Raw genomic sequence first — 17,460 nt, forward strand, 5'->3', positions numbered from 1 at the left:
TCTTGAGTTTATTATCCAGATTCGATACAGTAATTCCATGGCCTCGGAAACCCTAGACTTGTGACCTCCCCATGGGGGACTATAGGTATCCTGGGGATGGCTACCACCCAATTGAGATCGCCAGATAATCCAAGCATCGGGCTTACATATTCTCAATCGAGGATAATTTGCGTCGGCCCCTCTAGGTTCTTTGAGGATTTACCCGAAGCTAACATCCAACCGGATGAAGAATCCGAGATGCCTCCTCCTGGCCCGTGGCGTCACTAGGCTTCTTTTCACTGGCGTTTGAGCACTGGCTCGGAAATAGACGTCGAAGCCGTAATAACTCCAATGCAGCTAGTTGATTCACAGTGCGCCCATAAAGTATGTAAATGGAATTCCCAAGTCTGCATTAGCGCCTGCAAGACAAATCCTCATTCTTCTATTGACCACTTAACGCACTCCATTGAGACATGTCACAAGAACTGGCCTACACACCACCAAATATTAGTTAGTGTTTGTGATAGGTGATTAGCTAATTTGATAAGAGGGCGTCAACATATTGGGTTTATCATCAGGTCTACTTTTCTTCTCTCACGGACAATGGTTTTGGGGCTGTTATTGTGAGAGAGCGTCTATTGGGCCCCTCGCATCTAGACACGCCTACTTTCCCCGAAGAGGCAACCACTGCTTTAACCTTAAAAATTCTTTTCCTGCTCCCTTGATTGTCGCTGGAGCTCGCTTAACCAGCTGTCTGCATTCCTGCAGCTTTGACAAAAAACGCTTGCCTCACCAATGGACATTTCTTGCTCTCTGGCATGAAGTTTGTTGCCAAGTGCTATGGCGTTTTGACCTCGGATGTGGATCTTCTGTGACATTTCCGAAAAAGAAATGAAAATGAACTTTCAGTATGCGAGCGCATGAGACATACTAGCTAAGCGCCTGGACTATTAACCCTCCTAAAGAATTACGGTCTAGACCCATTTAGTCCTCCTGGCTTCTTATGCTCTTAATGCAGTTAGAGCGTCTGTCCCTCGTTTCTGGTGAACACTGATTGTTTTGGCGGCGCGTCGTCTTCACCTTACCCCTTGCTTTAGGCAGATGTGACACCTTGCCTCTGAGCTCCTCGAGCAATGCTTTTCTCAGATCCCTGAAAAATACCGGGAAATTGGATATGCCGTTCTTAGATCAGACCTGGGAGCCCATCTCGAGCCAGTGCCGAATATACTTGGGCAAAAGAGCCCGTATCGTCGGAAAATAAAGAAGATTGGGGCTCCTCCTGAGCGCATTCCGCAAGTTCTCTGTACCAACGACTGGCATTTTTGCCTGCAGCTCCCAGCGTGTCTTGTTATCCAGAATGGCTTCTTCCAACATCGGCATGAGTGGCTTCAAGGGGTGTTGAGTCTCTGCATAAGTTCGAGACTGGCATTTTTCCACCCACTCGTTGTATGGAACCTCGACCAAGGAGCCTGCTGGAAGGGCTGCGCTTATGCCCTCAAAAATCTCCAGGAGGGAGATCATTGCATCCCCGTGATGATCGACAAGGTTGTAAGCTTGACCGAAGGACTGCTCGGACGATGCGATGTGTAAGAGCGCTAACACAACAAAGTCTACCGACACGAAGGCATCGTGGTGGTCGGTGAGTGCAGGATAACAGCCTATGCCCACACAGCTAGGGACTACGCGACTGAAGAAATCCTCGGAATTCACAGTTCCTGTTTGGCTGTGACCAAGGACAAAACCAGGCCGGTGAATGGTCACGGCTAGACCGTTGTCGATAGCATTCCATGCAATAACCTCGGCAACGGATTTACTTTGCGAATATCCTGTGTCGTACTTCAAAGCCGCAAGATGGGATTTTGGATTCTCATCTTCCGGGATGTATGTCGTCCCAGTCAACAGTCCCGTGGGGCCATATACAGAGGTGCTCGAAACATAATGGAGAGCCTTTGGGCGCTTCGTATTTGCGAATCTAATCATGTTCAACAACCCTATGACATTCGTCTGCCGGTGAGGCTCGTAGGGCTCGATCCAATTCACGCGGGCTCCTAGGTGGAAGATGATGCTCGTCCACTCTGCGAGATAATCAAATGTTTCGCGATCGAGGTTTAGATATTCCTTGGAAAAGTCTCCTGGAATGGCCCAGATCTTGTCCATGTGACAGGGTCGAAGCCCGTACCGATCGAAGGCCTTGACGATGCGCTTAATGGCTTCTAGCTCATCTGTTGCACGCACCAAGCATGCCACTCGCTGAACATCTGACCGAAGGAGAAGCTCCTTTAACAAGAAGATACCGATGAACCCCGTTGCGCCGGTGAGGAAAACGCGCCCTTCGCTTTCAATTGTCCAGTCCACTATATCGCCAGGAACTGGCCGCAAATCTTTCCCCAGATTCAGGTCTGGCTGCCAAAGAGTTTCGTTCTTATCCGTCCACTCTTCGCCTTTCTGCAGCGACTCAATAAGGCTCATGAGTTCTAGTTGAGTTGGGTGTTCATATACCATCGCTATCCGTAGCTGAATACCAAGGTCTTCCTTCACGCGAGATACTAGGCGGGCCGCGTGTAAGGAGGAACCACCCATTACAAAGAAGTTGTCGTCTGGTCCTATTTGCGACCCAAACACATCCACCACAATTTGTTGAATCGGCGATAGCGGCTCATACAATGTGGATGTCGCGCTCTGCCCTATGTTCTTAGAGTATCGCTCAGCCAGCTTCCCACGATCAATCTTATGCGTATTGGTCAGTGGCAAATGGTCTATTACTTCCAAACGCGGCAGCATGGGATAAGGTGCGTTTCTTGTATAGGCCTGCCTGATAGTCAATGGATTCGTATCCTCAGAATTGGGTACCACGCACGCTAGCAAAAGCGACTCGGCGTCACTGTTACTATCTACGTCTATCTTTACGGCTGCCGCCGCTGAAACCAACCCTGTCGCCATCAGAATGGCCTCGACTGCTTCAAGTTCGATACGATGACCTCGTATTTTGACTTGGTTGTCACGTCGACCTACAAATTCGAGCAACCCGGTTGGATTCCACCGTCCAAGATCCCCTGTTCGATACACCTGTCGATTGGGACAGAAGTGTCTTAGCTGGATGAATGCATTGCCGGGCTTTTCGGACTCGCTGAGATATCCTGCTGCGACTCCTTTGCCACCGATTACCAATTCCCCAACTTCTCCATGCGGTACGACGTCAAGGCTGTCATCCACTACTATGACCTCGTATCCATCTATCGGCTTTCCGATAGGAATGTTACCCCTCTCTACATCTTCTATTGAGATATCATGGAATGTCGAGAACATAGTACACTCAGTCGGGCCGTAAAGATTGAATAGCCGCTTTGGTGGACCATACTCTAGTACTTTCCGCGCCAGCTGGGCAGTCACCACCTCTCCACCAGTAAGAAGCGTGTCAACCGTGATGTACGCTTGTGGGTAGGTGTTGATCGTTGCAGCCAATAGTGCTGGGGTTTGCCAGAGTACATCGATCTTATCTTCCCGTATACGTTTCACTAATCTAGCGGGATCAAGCACCGTGTCACGATCTAGCACTACTGCCGTAGCACCGCGAAGAAAAGATCCAAGTGTCTCCATGATAGACACATCAAACGTGACGTTACTGAGGTGACCAAACCGCTGACCCTCCCGGACCGGAACAAACGTTTCATTGACGCAGTAGTTGATAACTCCTCTGGCAAGCACCTGCACAGGCTTTGGACGACCTGTTGAACCAGACGTATGAAATATATGCGACCGATATCGCGACGGCTGCAGATCGATCACATTATGCCCGAGCTCCTCACAGCCTAAGGTATGCAGCGACCTGTGGTCCACAACAATATGACTAAATCCATGGGCTTTCAATCTGTGTGAATTGGCTTGGTCGGTCAACAAAATGGAGATATTGATATTTTTCAGCAGATCAATCAAATACTGGTCAGGGTGGTTCACGTCTAATGGAACGCATGTCCCCCCAGCATATATGACAGCAATCTGCGAAACAACATGATCGATGCCTCGCGGTGAAAGGATCCCAATCGGAACTTCCGTTTGCACCTGTAGACATCGGATCCGATAAGCCAGATTTAGCGCTTTGGCATGAAGCTGAGCGTACGAAAGATCGCACTCATCGTCCTTTATAGCCACTGAGCTTGCAAATCGCTTAAATTGCCGCGATAGAAGCCTAGAAAGCCCTAGCTCACGCGGGTGTTCCATTTTCGCTGACCCGTAGAGGCAGCATTCTTCCTTTCATCAATACATATTACTGGAAATAAGAGGGTGTCTATGTTGGCATACTGAGCTCCATACTCGCCTTAATGCATCTACGACATATAAAAGCCCGTGGATGGTGGTGACGGTCCATTTGGGTCGGTATCACTTGGTGCTACCTTTTAAGTTCAAGGGGATCCATAATGCAGAACTTCTTCCTCATTACCTTAGTTTAGATTGGTAAATACCTGTCCTCTTGTGATGCAAGCGAGTGGGATGTACATGTGAATGGTATACGAAAAAGTCAAGAGATGCGCTATTGATTCGCTTCTTGTGAGTACTTGTTTTTATTGTACAAGCCGATTGATTAAGCCCCACCGGTTGCTAAGACCGGATCGGCGGTCTGTGTAGGACCTACCGGGTCTTTATAATTCTGAATACTATGAAAGGTATCATTTATTAGGAAGAACGCACCGTTCCAGCCAGAGATAGCAGTCTTTGGGCAACATGGAAGGTCCGTAATCGTAGCTAGCCACCGCTATCGAGTTTGGTGTGACCGATAAGATGCCATAGATGTGCTTGGATTATAAATGAGATATAGAAAATACAGACTAAGGCACATCAAGCAAAAATGAAGTTGTCTTGGTGGCTTTGAAAATCCCCGGTGGCTGAACCCCGCAGCTGATCACGCGTGTCAATGGCTAAACCCTAGGCTTAAACCTAACCTCAACGACCTGGTAACATTCCGTCAAGACTCTAGACAGCGACGCACGATGCAACAAATCAGTCTCGACCCATCCCTTGTCTCTCAGGCATCTGGAAAGGTTGTACTTGTCACTGGTGGCGCCAACGGTATCGGAGCAGCCACAGCCCAGCTCTTCAACGACAACGGCGCCAAAGTAGTGCTATCCGATCTGGATGCAGGCCGGAATGCTGCAGAAAACCTTATACGAGGATTCCCCCACCCGGAAAATGCGTTATTCATGGCAGCTGATATCCTCAATTGGCAGCAGATGACTGCACTCTTCAAGCGCGCTGTGGAGCATTTCGGAGCTATTGACATCGTCATCGCTAATGCGGGGACGATGGAATCGCTGCCTGTCTTAGACCTAAACGATGTAGATGTGGATGGAAATCTAAAAGAATCCACAGAGGGGTTTCGAGTAATTGATATTAATATTAAGGGGACTCTAAACAGTCGGTGTCCCCTATTGCTCGCCAGCGCGTCTAGTCCTGGTTCGTGTTAACTGTATCCTAAGCCTTGCGACTCGCTCTCCATCATATGAAAACCAAACAATCGCCGTCGGGATCTATTGTTCTCATGGCCTCAACGTCAGGGTACTTTGGTGGCACGGGAGTAACGGCCTACGTAGCTTCTAAGCATGGCGTCGTGGGTCTGTTACGAGCGTCACAGAATGTCGCTCAGCAATATGGGGTTCGGGTCAATGCTGTTGCCCCATTCTTTACGCCCACGCGACTTACTGCTGGGTTCGCGCACTGGTGGGAGGAAGCCGGGCTTGAGGCTAATACTCCCCAACGCGTGGCGGAGACTATTGCGTGCGTCGCGATGGATGAAAGTAGGAATGGGTCCAGTGTTCTTGTGAGTTTGAATATATAAAGTTTTCCAGATTGAGACTTTTGCCTGTGGAAATACGCTGATTCTATCAGGTGGCTGGGAAATATCTCAGGGAAATGGAGCCTACAAAAACGGGGTTAGTCCCGCAGTGGATTGGCGAAGACGTTGCTGCATTTATGGCAAGGGCGATGCGTTTATGGACATAGGGGGTTATGTATTGCCCAAGTTTAATTAGATGGCTGTGGGCTATGCCGTCAGTGGTCGGAAATGGCGAGCTGAACCGAATCAATGTCTCGGAACAGGCCTGTATGCTGCACCCCCGTCATTCTGCGATTTTCCTTTCTTGGGATGATCTGCAGCAATAGAACAGTGAGGCGGGGCCCCATAGTGGGTGTCTTGTCTTACCCTACAGCCTTAAACCTACACAGCTCACCATAGGGTTCCTTATACAGAGTACTGCCTAAGGACCTTTCCAACGATGAGTCGCACAGCTACAAGAGTACTTCACCAGGATTCAAGCGTCGCCTGACTCCCCGCCACCCTGGAAGGGCTTCATTCCAAGCACATGTCGCCCGACTCAATAAGTGACTGAACACGGAGAGTTCCAGATCACCCGGGTAGCTATCCAGCTGGAGCACAACTCTTAAATCCTATCCTGTGCTCCCTGTGACATCGTTCACATACCAGATGGCTATTTACCCAATCAAAACCCGTGGGTGTGAGGTGTAACGGCGAAACTCCATGACTGGAATGTAGGACTTCGATGATCGGCGCTGATCAGCAAGCTTTATCCCCCATAGAAACCCCGAGACTACGTATCATATATGTTCTCACCTTTCACCATGGTAAATGTCCCGATATTGATATCCCTTGCGTGCATGCTTCCCCGCCTCCTCAGCTCATATGGATTCTATAAAGGTACTGATGTGCGTGACTACATACCGGAAAGAAAATTTCTCCTTTCTTCTTGCTCTTGCTACACTTTCGGTCCAACTTCCCTAGATACTGTGTGTACGCTGTGCGGTGCTAGATTTCTTGCCATATAGTGTTCGTTTTACGGCCTTTTACACCCAATGGGCGCGGAGTCCAAAATCCTGTACCACACGGATAATGAATCCGCATCGAATGCCTACCGGGAAAATAGCCAACAATGTTTGATTGCTACCCACGCTACAGACTTCGCCACGGCCACCCAATACACCTACCGAGAGGATAACACGAGCCAACCAGAATGGATGCCGGGCGTGAAAGAGTGGCTTGTCACAACATGCATATCGATTCTAGTGATGATGGACGCGTTTAATACAACGGTGGTTATTCCTTTGATGCCAGTATGTATGTCTACAGAAGCACAAATCAATCCATGGGGCTTCAAAATCTGACATGGATTTGTTGTAGGGATTCTCAAGTATCTTTCAGCAACCTCTTGAAAGCGTCCTCTGGATTAACACGTCCTACCTTATTGGCAACGCGTCCGGGCAAGGTCTCTTCGCCATGTTGGCGGAGGTACTTGGCCATGGACCTATCCTACTTACGTCTGCTGTTCTCGCGACAACTGGGACAGGTATATGCGGTGGCTCTTTGAGTCTGTCTGTGCTGATAGCGGGTCGATTCATACAAGGATTTGGCGGAGGAGGAGTGGTGGGGGTTTCGCTGTTAATCGTTGCAGAGCTTATTCCGAAGTCGCATCAAGTCCAGTTTTCGACCTACATCTTCCGCGCCCAAATGATCGGTATGGTGATTGGTTCAGTTGCTGGCGGGGTATACCATGACTATACAAACTATATTTGGGCTTTCTATTCCAGCTTCGTGTTTTGCGCAATGGGCCTCTTGGTGATCCCATTTGCATTGGACCTGAGAGGACATGGCCAAGAAAACAAGTTGAGCACTACGAGCAGGTTCCGTACTATGGACTGGATAGGTGCCATATTGACTCTGCTTGGCATGGGAACCTTGCTTACTGGAATCGGGTGGGAGGGAACACAAAATACCTTGGATAGCTGGCAAACGCTAGTGCCGATTTGTGTTGGTAGCATCTTTTTAATTGCCCTGATTTTCCATCAGACGCTGTGGGCCATGCATCCAATGTTCAGTTCAAGAGTGTTTCGCGACCTCTCATCAACAATGCTGCAGACAGGCGGCTTCCTACATGGATTTATTGTAAGCCCCCTTGAGCCGGATCAGCCTCCTTGGAATAATAACAGCTAATGATTATTTAGTTATCCTCTCACCTCCATGTTCTGCCACTCTACCTCATCTTGGTGAAGTCGCTCAACACCACATTGATAGGGCTGAGCCTTGTTGCTCTCACTGGTGTAGCTGTACCTGCTCTTATGATCTCGGGCACAAGGCAGCTTTTCCGACGGCCCCATGTCTCCATCTGGATCAGCCGTATGGGCTGGTTGTTTACTATTACCGCAACGGGCTGTTCGTTTTTACTGAATACGTCGATCCCAACATGCGGTTGGGTTATCATCTTCCTGGTCGCTGGGTTGGGCTCTGCTCTGCTCACATTCGGATACAACCTCTGTATCCATGTAAATAATCCGGAGTGCCACCTGGGGCAAGAAACCCGCGAAAGCGCAAAGGTATCCACAACATCGATACTAATATACTCGATTCTACGCACATGGGGCATGTGCATCGCCATCCCCATTAGCGGAACCGTCATATTCAACTACCTATCCTCCAAAGACATCCTTGACATGTCACTCGGGTCGCCCCAGGAAGGAAAAGACGCCTTTTCCGACGCGCTTCAGGTGCTTTGGAAAGTTTACATGGTAATTGCCGCATTGGGGGGAATGTCGTCTCTGTTTATTCGGTCTGCAAGTTGAGCGCAAGCGTCAGTCTGTCTTAATTGTGTAATATAATAGTAGCTTAATGATATCCCCAAAATGTGGTCAAATATACACGCGACACATCTCATGCCTTGATATCTGTAACCGTCTCGTGAAGCAGCCACTCAGCGCCGGAGAGCGAAGAGAACAGGCGTCAATTGTTCGCTCTGTTTCAGTGGGTCACAGCCAATCAGACTTGACCGCCGTTACATGGGTTACTATTACTAGTAGTTGGTTGGCGTGCAGCGGATGTGTCCGCGCCGATCGCGCTCTTCGTTCTCTGTCCCATTAAGGTTATGGGTAGTCCACCGCACCTTATTTCTATCCTGGACCCCGTGCCCAGTCATACCCTACCTCACCTCTGTTACAATTTAAGAGAGAAAAAAAACCAAGAAAGAAAAATAAACAAGACCACACACCCAATTAATAGCAAAGCATCACTATTCACCTAGTATTCTTTTTTTTTTTAAAAAAAAAAAAAAAAAAGACAATTCGCAACCCGCCAAACCAGCATGCCCGTCTCCACAAAAACCTCAAACACGATTTGCCCAAAACCCTTGGCAACGAGACATGCGTGGCCCGACTTGCCTTACCGCAAGAACACACCACGTACGATGAGTTGTATATTGCAGCGTACCCGGCCAAAAATAGCTTAGCTGGTCCTGTCCCCTTTCTCCCTCTTGCCTTGTTTTTGACTTTCGGGTGCAGTAATCAGCCTCGTGCGCGACGCCCTTTGGGCACCCATTACCTCTACTGTGGCTTGTGGGTTGTGCCTGAGATTGCGATTTATGATATATTATATTTTGGAGTCTCTTTGGATTCTTTTGTTTTGGTTCTTGCTTGAGTGTTTTGTTTTGATGAGACGTCTGTCCACTTTTCACTGATTTTCTTTGGGGTTTCTATTTTATTTTATCTCCTCTTGTAGTATTAATCTTTGGTTTATATTCAACCACTACTTCGCTTCTACTACTCTTCTCTTCTTATCAACTTTGACAGTTTATTTGACTGCCTACCATTATCTACAACTAGTTAATCCCCAACAAACCCTTAAGCATCACAAAGAAAAAAAAATGTCAAACCCAACATCCACCCTCCTAACAACACCACCCCCCTTCTTCACAACAACCCTCCAACTCCTCACCTTCCTGCTCATCCTCTCCATCGTCGGCAAAAGAACCACCACCCTCGTCCTGGCCTCGGTCTTCACCCTCTGGTTCAAGACCAGGTTCACCCTGTACCAGGACTCTGTCGAAGAGCGGCGGACTACTCGGCGGGAACGAGAGCGCCAGCGCCGGAGACAGGAGGTTCGGGATATTTCGACGAGGATTGTAGAGCAGGTTCTTAGGGAGTCTGGGACCCCCGGTTGGGGGAATGAAGGGGTGCAGGTTGGGGAGGTGAAGATGGTTAATGGGGTCGATGAGGAGGGTGTGGTTCTTGACTGTGTGGAGGGGGGGTTGGCCGAGGAGGGTTTGGCTGAGGAGGTAGAGAGCGAGAAGGGATTTGGGGATCTTGACGGGGGGGTTGTTGTTGGTGTGGAGGCTTTTCAGGTTGGGGGTTCTTTGGGTGAGGATGAGGTTTCTGTGGGGGTTGGGGAGGTTGAGGAGTTGGAGGGTGAGGGATATGGAGAGGTTGTGGAGGAGAAGTGGGTGCAAGATGGGGATGAAGTGGAGGTCTGTGAGGAGCCTGTTGGGCAGGAGGCAATAGATGAGAAGGTGGAGGTTGATGTGGTTGAGGAGAAAGCGGATGAGGGCATTTCTACACAGTGGATTGAGGATATCACTGATAATCAAGAAGAGAAGCAGGTGGTTCAGGACGAGAACCAGAAGATTGCACAGCTGGAAGAGGTGAAGCAGGAGGAACCCCAGTGGGAAGAAGCGAAGCCAGATAGCACAACATGGGAAGAAGAGACGCAGACGAGCGCAACATGGGCAGACGAGGAGAAGCAAGAGAAGCCCATTGAGGAAGAGAAGGAAGCCGCCACTGAAGTCATTTCCAAAGCCAGTGAGAGCCACGAACAGCCCGAGCCTGAGAAGGAAGTCAAGAAGCCTGAGCCAAAGCCAGTCGAGGCAAAGCCCGCCGGGCTATCTCTATCCCGCTGGAGCAATTCCTTGTCCGGCTCGAAAAAGGTCCTCGACCCACGAGCGACCACTTTCCAGCCAACGGAATTTAAATCCAGCGCGAAAAGCCAATACCAATTCTCCCTTCCCACGACGACTCGTCCTCAGTCATCCACACCACTCGCGTATAGCTCCCTCGGCGTGCTGGCATCCTCGAGCAGCTCTCCCTTGTCTGCTTACTCCCCGCCGAGCATCTTCAGCTCCATGGGGAGAAGTACGCAGAGCTCAACCCCGTCCTACGGCGATTACTCTCACAGCCCTTCATATAGCTACAACTACGCGACTACGTCCTCCTATGGGAACTCACCATCCTATGCGACTTCATCCTATACAAACTCTTCCAGCTATGCGAATACGTCTTCTTACGCAAATACTCCCCCATATGGGAATACTTCTTCTTATGGAAATTCGCCTTACAGTTGTTACACTCCGAGTCCTTACTACAGCAGCTATAACTATGCTTCCGCGAGCTGAAGTTGAGGATGACCAAAATCGCCGAAAATTGAAAGCAGTAGAATATTGGCCGTTGGCCGGAGGTCCTGTGACACCGGTAGAAAAATGGAAAAGATAAAAAAGGCCCGCGATTACTTCTTTTTCTTGTCGCTTATTTCTTTCTGTCTTGTGATTAAGCCTTTCTTGCGTGATTCTCCTTATTTTTTCCTTTTTATTTTCTCCATTTGCATCCTTGCTGCTTTAGCGACTAGCGTGTTGTTATACACTTTCCATTTTTAGACATTTGTATGTACAACTTCTAGCTCTTCATACTGGACTGGTCATATTTCAATACGCTTTATGGTACCCATGCCAAAGATTCGCTGAATCACACATTCGCTTAGAGTAATCTTACCGCACATGAGTTACCATACAGAGGTCTGACAGGCAACAATTCATGAGCTCATTAGCATGACGCCAGGGTGAGCCACTGAAGCGCCTACAAGAAAAAGGACAATGATCCAATTGGAATAACCAGTATATTGATCGTTGCTAACACTTTATGTTAGGCAGCCGATTTCCTATAAGTAACATCAAAGAATTCCACTAAAGGGAATATGCGTAATACATGATATGATAGTGACCAAATCTTTCTCGCTTGAGCAGCTGAAGCAACACCCGTTAACATGAGCTTTCAAACATGAGCCTTCAGAAAGGCAGGGTGTGTCAAATAAGTAAAAAATGACAAAATACAAACACATGCAGACAAGATATTCAATCGCCAGTGTCCTTAGGATCACTTCGTGTAGTTCGCCCTTCCAGTTGTCATGAAGGAAGGATAGGGGGTGGGCACCCTTCTCAATCCATAAGTCTCAGTCTCAGATTCCATCTCCAAAATGGGCTCCATCTTCAGAACTGACTTCATCTTTAGAGCGGGCTTTATCTCAATGTAGTAAGGTGTGGGTACTCTCTCCAAGGGACATCCAAAGCTCTCAGCGTCAGACTCTGAAGAGGACATTTCCTCAAGAACAGGCTCTCGGACCTTCTTGATCTTCGATGCAAGTCTCTTGAGCTTAGCGAGCAGATTTTGGATTCTGTTTCCCTGTGCCATGGCAGGAGTGTTTATCCTGAGTAAACTGAGAGATGTGTAAAAATGTGGGAGTGTGAGTGCGTGTAGTTTTGTGTAGGGGGAGATGGTGGAGAGGAAAAGATCGAGAGAAGGCAGGGGATTTAAAGGTTCTCATGCTAGGCGTCCTATTGCACTGTGACCTCATAACCCCTGACTCTTACCAAGGGAGAGAAATGAGAATCTAGAGAGAAGGAGGCTATATGACGTACGTGTATGCTTCATGATGAAGGCATACAGCATACGCGCCTTGCGCTTATACTTGTAGGATTCAGGAGCTTCATTTCTTTCTAAATGCGGTATGCAGGTTAGGTAGCCTAAACTACACGTTAAATTCGGCTGTGTAACTCGGAGTTTCTCTTTCCCTCCGTTTAGTCGCACGATCATCGACAGTAGCAAACATTCATCTGGTCTTATACTCGAGACTGTCCTGTTGTTCGATTCAGTCACAGCAATCTCAAGGAGTCATCATTCGCTTACCCTACGTCAAAATGCGACTCAATGTTCACATCATCATCCTTTTGGTCTCTGTGATATCCCATAGTCTCGCAATTCCAAGCATCTGGCCCCATGATATACCCCTTCCTGATGGCATGCCAAATCCCAGTGAACAGCAGCTGAAGAGAATCCAGCTAAGAGCACATGGCACTCTACCAAACACGCCCCTCCCTTCGAAGATCAGCAAGGATGGAATCATAAATCTCCAGCTGATAGCGTTCAATGAGCTGTTTGAAGTCGCCTTCTTCAACGAATTACTCTTGAACATCACGAAGAACGTACCCGGCTATCAGATTCCAAATCCCAAGAAACGAGATTTCATAATCGACGCCCTAGTAGCCATCCTCGCTGTGAGTAGCATTCATACTAGCGCATGCGATAACATTTCCTAACAAACCCTTACAGCAAGAGGAACTCCACGCCTTAACCGCCAACCAAGGCCTCGAGCACTTCAAGATAGAGCCAATCCAGCCATGCCGATATCATTTTCCCGTCTCAGACTTCGACGCAGCCATCGCTCTAGCAGCTACCTTCACCGATCTTGTCATCGCCACATTACAAGACGTGATCGTGCGATTTGCAGACAATAGCGACGTCGACCTCACGCGAGTCATCGCCGCAACGATCGGCAACGAAGGAGAACAACAAGGCTGGTTCCGAGTCAACCAGGGCAAAATCCCCAGCGAACTTCCGACGCTCACAACCGGCGATGTGAATTTCGCCTTCACAGCTATTCAAGCCTTTACAATTCCGGGATCTTGTCCTAATCTAGATAATATCGCGTTGACGACGTTCAAACCGCTGGACATTCTCACGCCGCCGGAGCCGAAGACGCAATTTATTCTCGTCAGTTGGGAATCGGAGCACGAGGTTAAGGGAGACAAGCTGTGGTTGACTTATATCAGTCAATTGAACGTTCCCATTGTGGAGAAGCTAAAGGTTGTGTCGTATAAGGATGGTAAAAAGGTTGTGGCGAAGGCTCTCTTCCCGTACGATGAAAATCTGATGAACGGGTTGACTATCGCCGCTGTGACGAACAGTGCTGGTCCTTTCGCTGGTGTTAATGACGTTGCTCAGGCGACGCTCTTTGGGCCTGCTTTGATTATTGTTAATTAGTTTCGTCTTGGTAGCGCTTGCCGTAGGTAGCGTTGTTCGTAATTCATATCATGGGGTGCCATGAGTTGTCGGAAAAAGATGATACTGGCGCTTTCCACGTCCTATATTTGATGAATAGTCTATTGATTGAACATCTCACAGCAAACAGAAGTGCATGCACGTTGTATTTAGGATAGGAGGCGTTTCATGTAGAGGCGGATCGGCAAGATCGTCGGCATTACGCGTACAGGTGTGAGAGCAGAGAACATGTGGGCCTGGGGTTATGTTCGTACATCCTTTCCTCTTGAGGTTATATCGTCGATCTTATATTGACCTGACAGTTCCACCACCGACGATCATGGATTCTGTGTAGCCCTAGTCGATCGTAGTAACACTGTGGAGATACATGGGGTATCTATAATGAATGCTTTTGACGACCTTCCAACTAATTTTGCGGCGATATGTATTATCTCTAGACCGGAGAATGATACTCTATCTTATAGGTTCATGTTATTTACGTTCAAGCTGTGAGAAATACTGTCATGATAAGCTGCCAAATTAATGTTATACAGCATATCACGGTTTAAGGACGGAAGGGACTTGAAGCGAACTAAATTCACAAATGCTAATGAAATCATTTTATGGCGACTCTGAGAAACAGGGCCATGCTCGACAAGGCAGTTCCTCATGGCTGGTCATGCCGTACGTTTCTAGATGTCATAAAACCAATGCAAAGATTCAAGCCAAGTCTATAATATTGTAGCTTGCTAAGGTATTAAAAAGAAGTAGATACACGAAGATTAATTATCATCCCCAAACCCTTCAACATTCTCACCCACACCCATTGTTTAGATAGTAATCTCTTAATCAATGATCTAGAGCTTACCCTGACCAGCGTTGGCCATGACCCACCGGGGGATGTTCTGAGCAAGGTGAGAACCGGCGATGTTCTTGCCAGCGAACTTAGAGATGACGGCGGTATCAGCCTGGCTGAAGGAGCCGGAGCTGCCGAAAGCGTTGATCTGGCAAGCACGGCCAAAGACGGACTTGCACTGCTCGTTGGTGGTGGCATCGGGGGCGCTGAAGAGCTGGCCGCTGATGGGGGACTCAACGGGGGCGTCGACGTTCTGGAAAGCGTTACCCTCGGCGAGGACGTAGCCACCGGAACCGATCTCGAAGGCGTGGCCCTCGACGTTGTGGAAGTAGTTGTTGACGGCGTGGAGGAGGGTGTTGCCCTGGACCTTGGGCATACGGCCGGAGGTGTAGTAGAAGTAGTTGCCCTTCATGGTAACCATGTCGTTGGAGCCGGTCAGGTAGACACCCCAGTAGTGGTGGCCGTTGCAGGTAGCGGAGTAGTCGGTGCGACCGTCGATGAGGGAGTTGGAGATGGTGACACGGTTGTCAGCCTGGGTACCGAGGACAATGTGCTGACGGGCGATACGGGCAGTGGTAACGTGGTCGATCCAGACAAGGTCGGCCTCGTTCAGAGTGATGGCATCACCGCCCCAGACGTACTGGGGGTTGATGTCAGTGATAGCAACGTTCCTGTGTCGCGGATTAGTATGGGTGGTAGAGGGCTGAAGATCTGAAAAGACCTACTGGATGATGACGTTCTTGGCGCCACTGACGATACGGAGACCACGGCCCTTGATGACACCGGCACTACCCTGACCGACGAGGGACTTGTTGGAGTTGATGGTGATACCGAGAACACCGGCCTTGTTGTAGGTGATGCTGCTCACTTTAGGAGCGTTAGGCTCGTAGTTGTTGCACCAGTTGTCCTTGTTGATGGCAAGCTGGCAACCGGAGGCAGTACCCCAGGGAGCGCAGCCCGAGCTCGTCTCGGTGCCCTCGGTGTTGGTGAAGTCGAAGGTCTTGGTGAGGATGATAACGCGCGGCTGGCTGTCACCGAGGTATGAGACCAGCTCATCGGTGGTGGAAGGGTAAACGGGGGTAGCGCTGCCACCACCAGTGACGCCCTGGGCGAAACCCTCAGCAGCACCAGAAACGCCGGCGGCGCTAACAGCGCTGGCGAGAGCAGCCGCAGCCGCGGCGATGAAAGACGCGTACTTCATGTTCGAAAGAAAGACAAATGAAAAGAAAGGAATGACTAAAAAGTGAATGATAAAGAAGAAGTGGGTTGATACTGCGGAATAGCAGAGCGAAGGCACCCAGCTTTATATGTAGGAGCTCTATCACTCGGTGGAGCTAGGAAAGGCAACACCCTTTTGATCATATTATGTTTCTAGAATGGGACTAAGCGGAGACTAGACATGAAACGTCCGACCAACTCCATTCCGGTGCTGCAAAGTAAAACTTTGTCCCAGTCTGCTGGGGCACAAAATGCCTGAGTAATCTTATATCGAGTGAGCCATTCGGCCCACCGAAGATAGCAGGGCTCCACTTCTTTATCGGTCCGTTACAGATCATTGGAAGCCAGTAGAGTTAGAGGCACGAACTCTACTTGATCCATGCCTATCCATGTTCCCCTGAATGGAGAATCTTGAGATACGCCAACCAAGGTGGCCAAGAATGGGCGTTGAAGCTATTCGGTGGAGGGTCATTAATGGTGTTTCACGATTGCCACTTCGGCTTTCTTAGTCTGGTAGTCTAAAAGTCTTAGTCTCGGACGACACAGAATCTATAGTCACTATGGAGCAGTTTCTCCGTCTTGGCATTTGATTTCTAAAGCAGCCGGAGATCTACCGAAACCACATTTTCAGGCGGCATTGCGTGTAGAGAACCCTTGAGACGTGATGTAGTACATCCATACCGCATACCTGAATTAGGGTTGAGAGATCAGCATTGCCCCGTGCAGTTGATCAACACGTTTAAGCTCTTCTTTCTTCCTTCCTCAGCATTAGCTTTTTGCTTTTTGCGATATGCCGTTGATGCAAAGGTGGTTCATTTCTACCTTCTATAAGGTCCCCTTGCCATAATCACTCTAATGTCTTTTGAGAATGGTGCTCGGGGCGACGGAGCAATATCTACTTTTGTGTTGTGGACAATGGACATCCCTCAGAAAATGCTGTGAAATCGGTCCACAGTGGGCCGCTAGGGTTTTCGGTTCCTGACGATATCAGATCCGCTGCATCCGCATCAACAACGCTTTGAAAAGCTTTCTGATAATAAAGCCTTGAAAATAAATTCAGACACGGGAAACTCCCGAGCTATCTGTGTACCATGTAGCTCTTAGAGTAGCGGTAATGCCTTTCAAGAGCGTGGTGGGCAAGCACAAATTTATCGACACACCACACCACATGCGGCCAAAACCGGAGTACCTTGTCACTACGCATCTCAAATGCTACAGTTAATTTGACTTAGGGGTTATCGGCATATCTCCCATGCTGTAAACCTTCGGCATATGAAGGCCTGCCTGGATTACTTACTATTCAGCCTCCATTAGCATTCATCTTGGCTCCCCTAATCCCGTTGAGAAGCTCCATTCTGTCTAGAGCGCTGACAGCACTGTTTTAAAAGGCCGATCCACAGGTAATAATAGAGTGCCAAACGCTTTCAATGACATTAAAGAGCTTTCAAAGTAAAACAGCAGCTTATGGACTAGTGAAAGGTAATCACTGCTGTACA

General features: G+C 48.7%; 7 protein-coding genes across 7 annotated transcripts; 4 read left to right on the plus strand and 3 right to left on the minus strand.

Moving 5' to 3' along the window:
- Positions 1–936: 936 nt before the first annotated feature.
- Positions 937–4,308, minus strand: BDV37DRAFT_144935 (non-ribosomal peptide synthetase). Its single transcript, XM_032078874.1, has one exon. The coding sequence runs from the start codon at positions 4,195–4,197 to the stop codon at positions 1,168–1,170; it is 3,030 nt and encodes a 1,009-aa protein (XP_031940731.1). The 5' UTR covers positions 4,198–4,308; the 3' UTR covers positions 937–1,167.
- A 656-nt stretch (positions 4,309–4,964) lies between these two features.
- On the plus strand, positions 4,965–5,973 carry BDV37DRAFT_283832 (uncharacterized protein; the record flags this gene model as incomplete). Its single annotated transcript, XM_032087372.1, has 3 exons — positions 4,965–5,388; positions 5,451–5,791; positions 5,860–5,973. The coding sequence occupies 3 exons, from the start codon at positions 4,965–4,967 to the stop codon at positions 5,971–5,973; spliced, it is 879 nt and encodes a 292-aa protein (XP_031940732.1).
- An 867-nt stretch (positions 5,974–6,840) lies between these two features.
- Positions 6,841–8,601, plus strand: BDV37DRAFT_283833 (MFS transporter; the record flags this gene model as incomplete). The annotated part of the gene is made up of 3 exons (XM_032087373.1): positions 6,841–7,098; positions 7,166–7,927; positions 7,987–8,601. The coding sequence occupies 3 exons, from the start codon at positions 6,841–6,843 to the stop codon at positions 8,599–8,601; spliced, it is 1,635 nt and encodes a 544-aa protein (XP_031940733.1).
- A 1,073-nt stretch (positions 8,602–9,674) lies between these two features.
- Positions 9,675–11,195, plus strand: BDV37DRAFT_283834 (uncharacterized protein; the record flags this gene model as incomplete). The annotated part of the gene is made up of 1 exon (XM_032087374.1): positions 9,675–11,195. One exon carries the CDS (start codon positions 9,675–9,677, stop codon positions 11,193–11,195), a length of 1,521 nt encoding a protein of 506 aa, XP_031940734.1.
- A 754-nt stretch (positions 11,196–11,949) lies between these two features.
- On the minus strand, positions 11,950–12,264 carry BDV37DRAFT_283835 (uncharacterized protein; the record flags this gene model as incomplete). The annotated part of the gene is made up of 1 exon (XM_032087375.1): positions 11,950–12,264. One exon carries the CDS (start codon positions 12,262–12,264, stop codon positions 11,950–11,952), a length of 315 nt encoding a protein of 104 aa, XP_031940735.1.
- A 506-nt stretch (positions 12,265–12,770) lies between these two features.
- Positions 12,771–13,893, plus strand: BDV37DRAFT_272177 (putative sexual development protein (LsdA); the record flags this gene model as incomplete). Its single annotated transcript, XM_032084830.1, has 2 exons — positions 12,771–13,127; positions 13,183–13,893. 2 exons carry the CDS (start codon positions 12,771–12,773, stop codon positions 13,891–13,893), a joined length of 1,068 nt encoding a protein of 355 aa, XP_031940736.1.
- A 763-nt stretch (positions 13,894–14,656) lies between these two features.
- On the minus strand, positions 14,657–16,395 carry BDV37DRAFT_144964 (polysaccharide lyase family 1 protein). Its single transcript, XM_032078875.1, has 2 exons — positions 15,472–16,395; positions 14,657–15,417 (listed from the first exon to the last, which is right to left on the minus strand). The coding sequence occupies exons 1-2, from the start codon at positions 15,945–15,947 to the stop codon at positions 14,748–14,750; spliced, it is 1,146 nt and encodes a 381-aa protein (XP_031940737.1). The 5' UTR covers positions 15,948–16,395; the 3' UTR covers positions 14,657–14,747.
- Positions 16,396–17,460: the final 1,065 nt, after the last annotated feature.

Source organism: Aspergillus pseudonomiae (genome assembly GCF_009193645.1).
Source record: "Aspergillus pseudonomiae strain CBS 119388 unplaced genomic scaffold BDV37scaffold_40, whole genome shotgun sequence".
In the NCBI taxonomy this organism is placed as follows: domain Eukaryota; kingdom Fungi; phylum Ascomycota; class Eurotiomycetes; order Eurotiales; family Aspergillaceae; genus Aspergillus; species Aspergillus pseudonomiae.

Coding starts and splice junctions, on each gene's coding strand:
- BDV37DRAFT_144935 (XM_032078874.1), bottom strand. CDS start 4,197: ATGGAACACCCGCGTGAGCTAGGGCTTTCTAGGCTTCTATCGCGGCAA.
- BDV37DRAFT_144964 (XM_032078875.1), bottom strand. CDS start 15,947: ATGAAGTACGCGTCTTTCATCGCCGCGGCTGCGGCTGCTCTCGCCAGC. Junction 15,418..15,471: donor GCCAAGAACGTCATCATCCA/GTAGGTCTTTTC, acceptor TCCGCGACACAG/GAACGTTGCTATCACTGACA.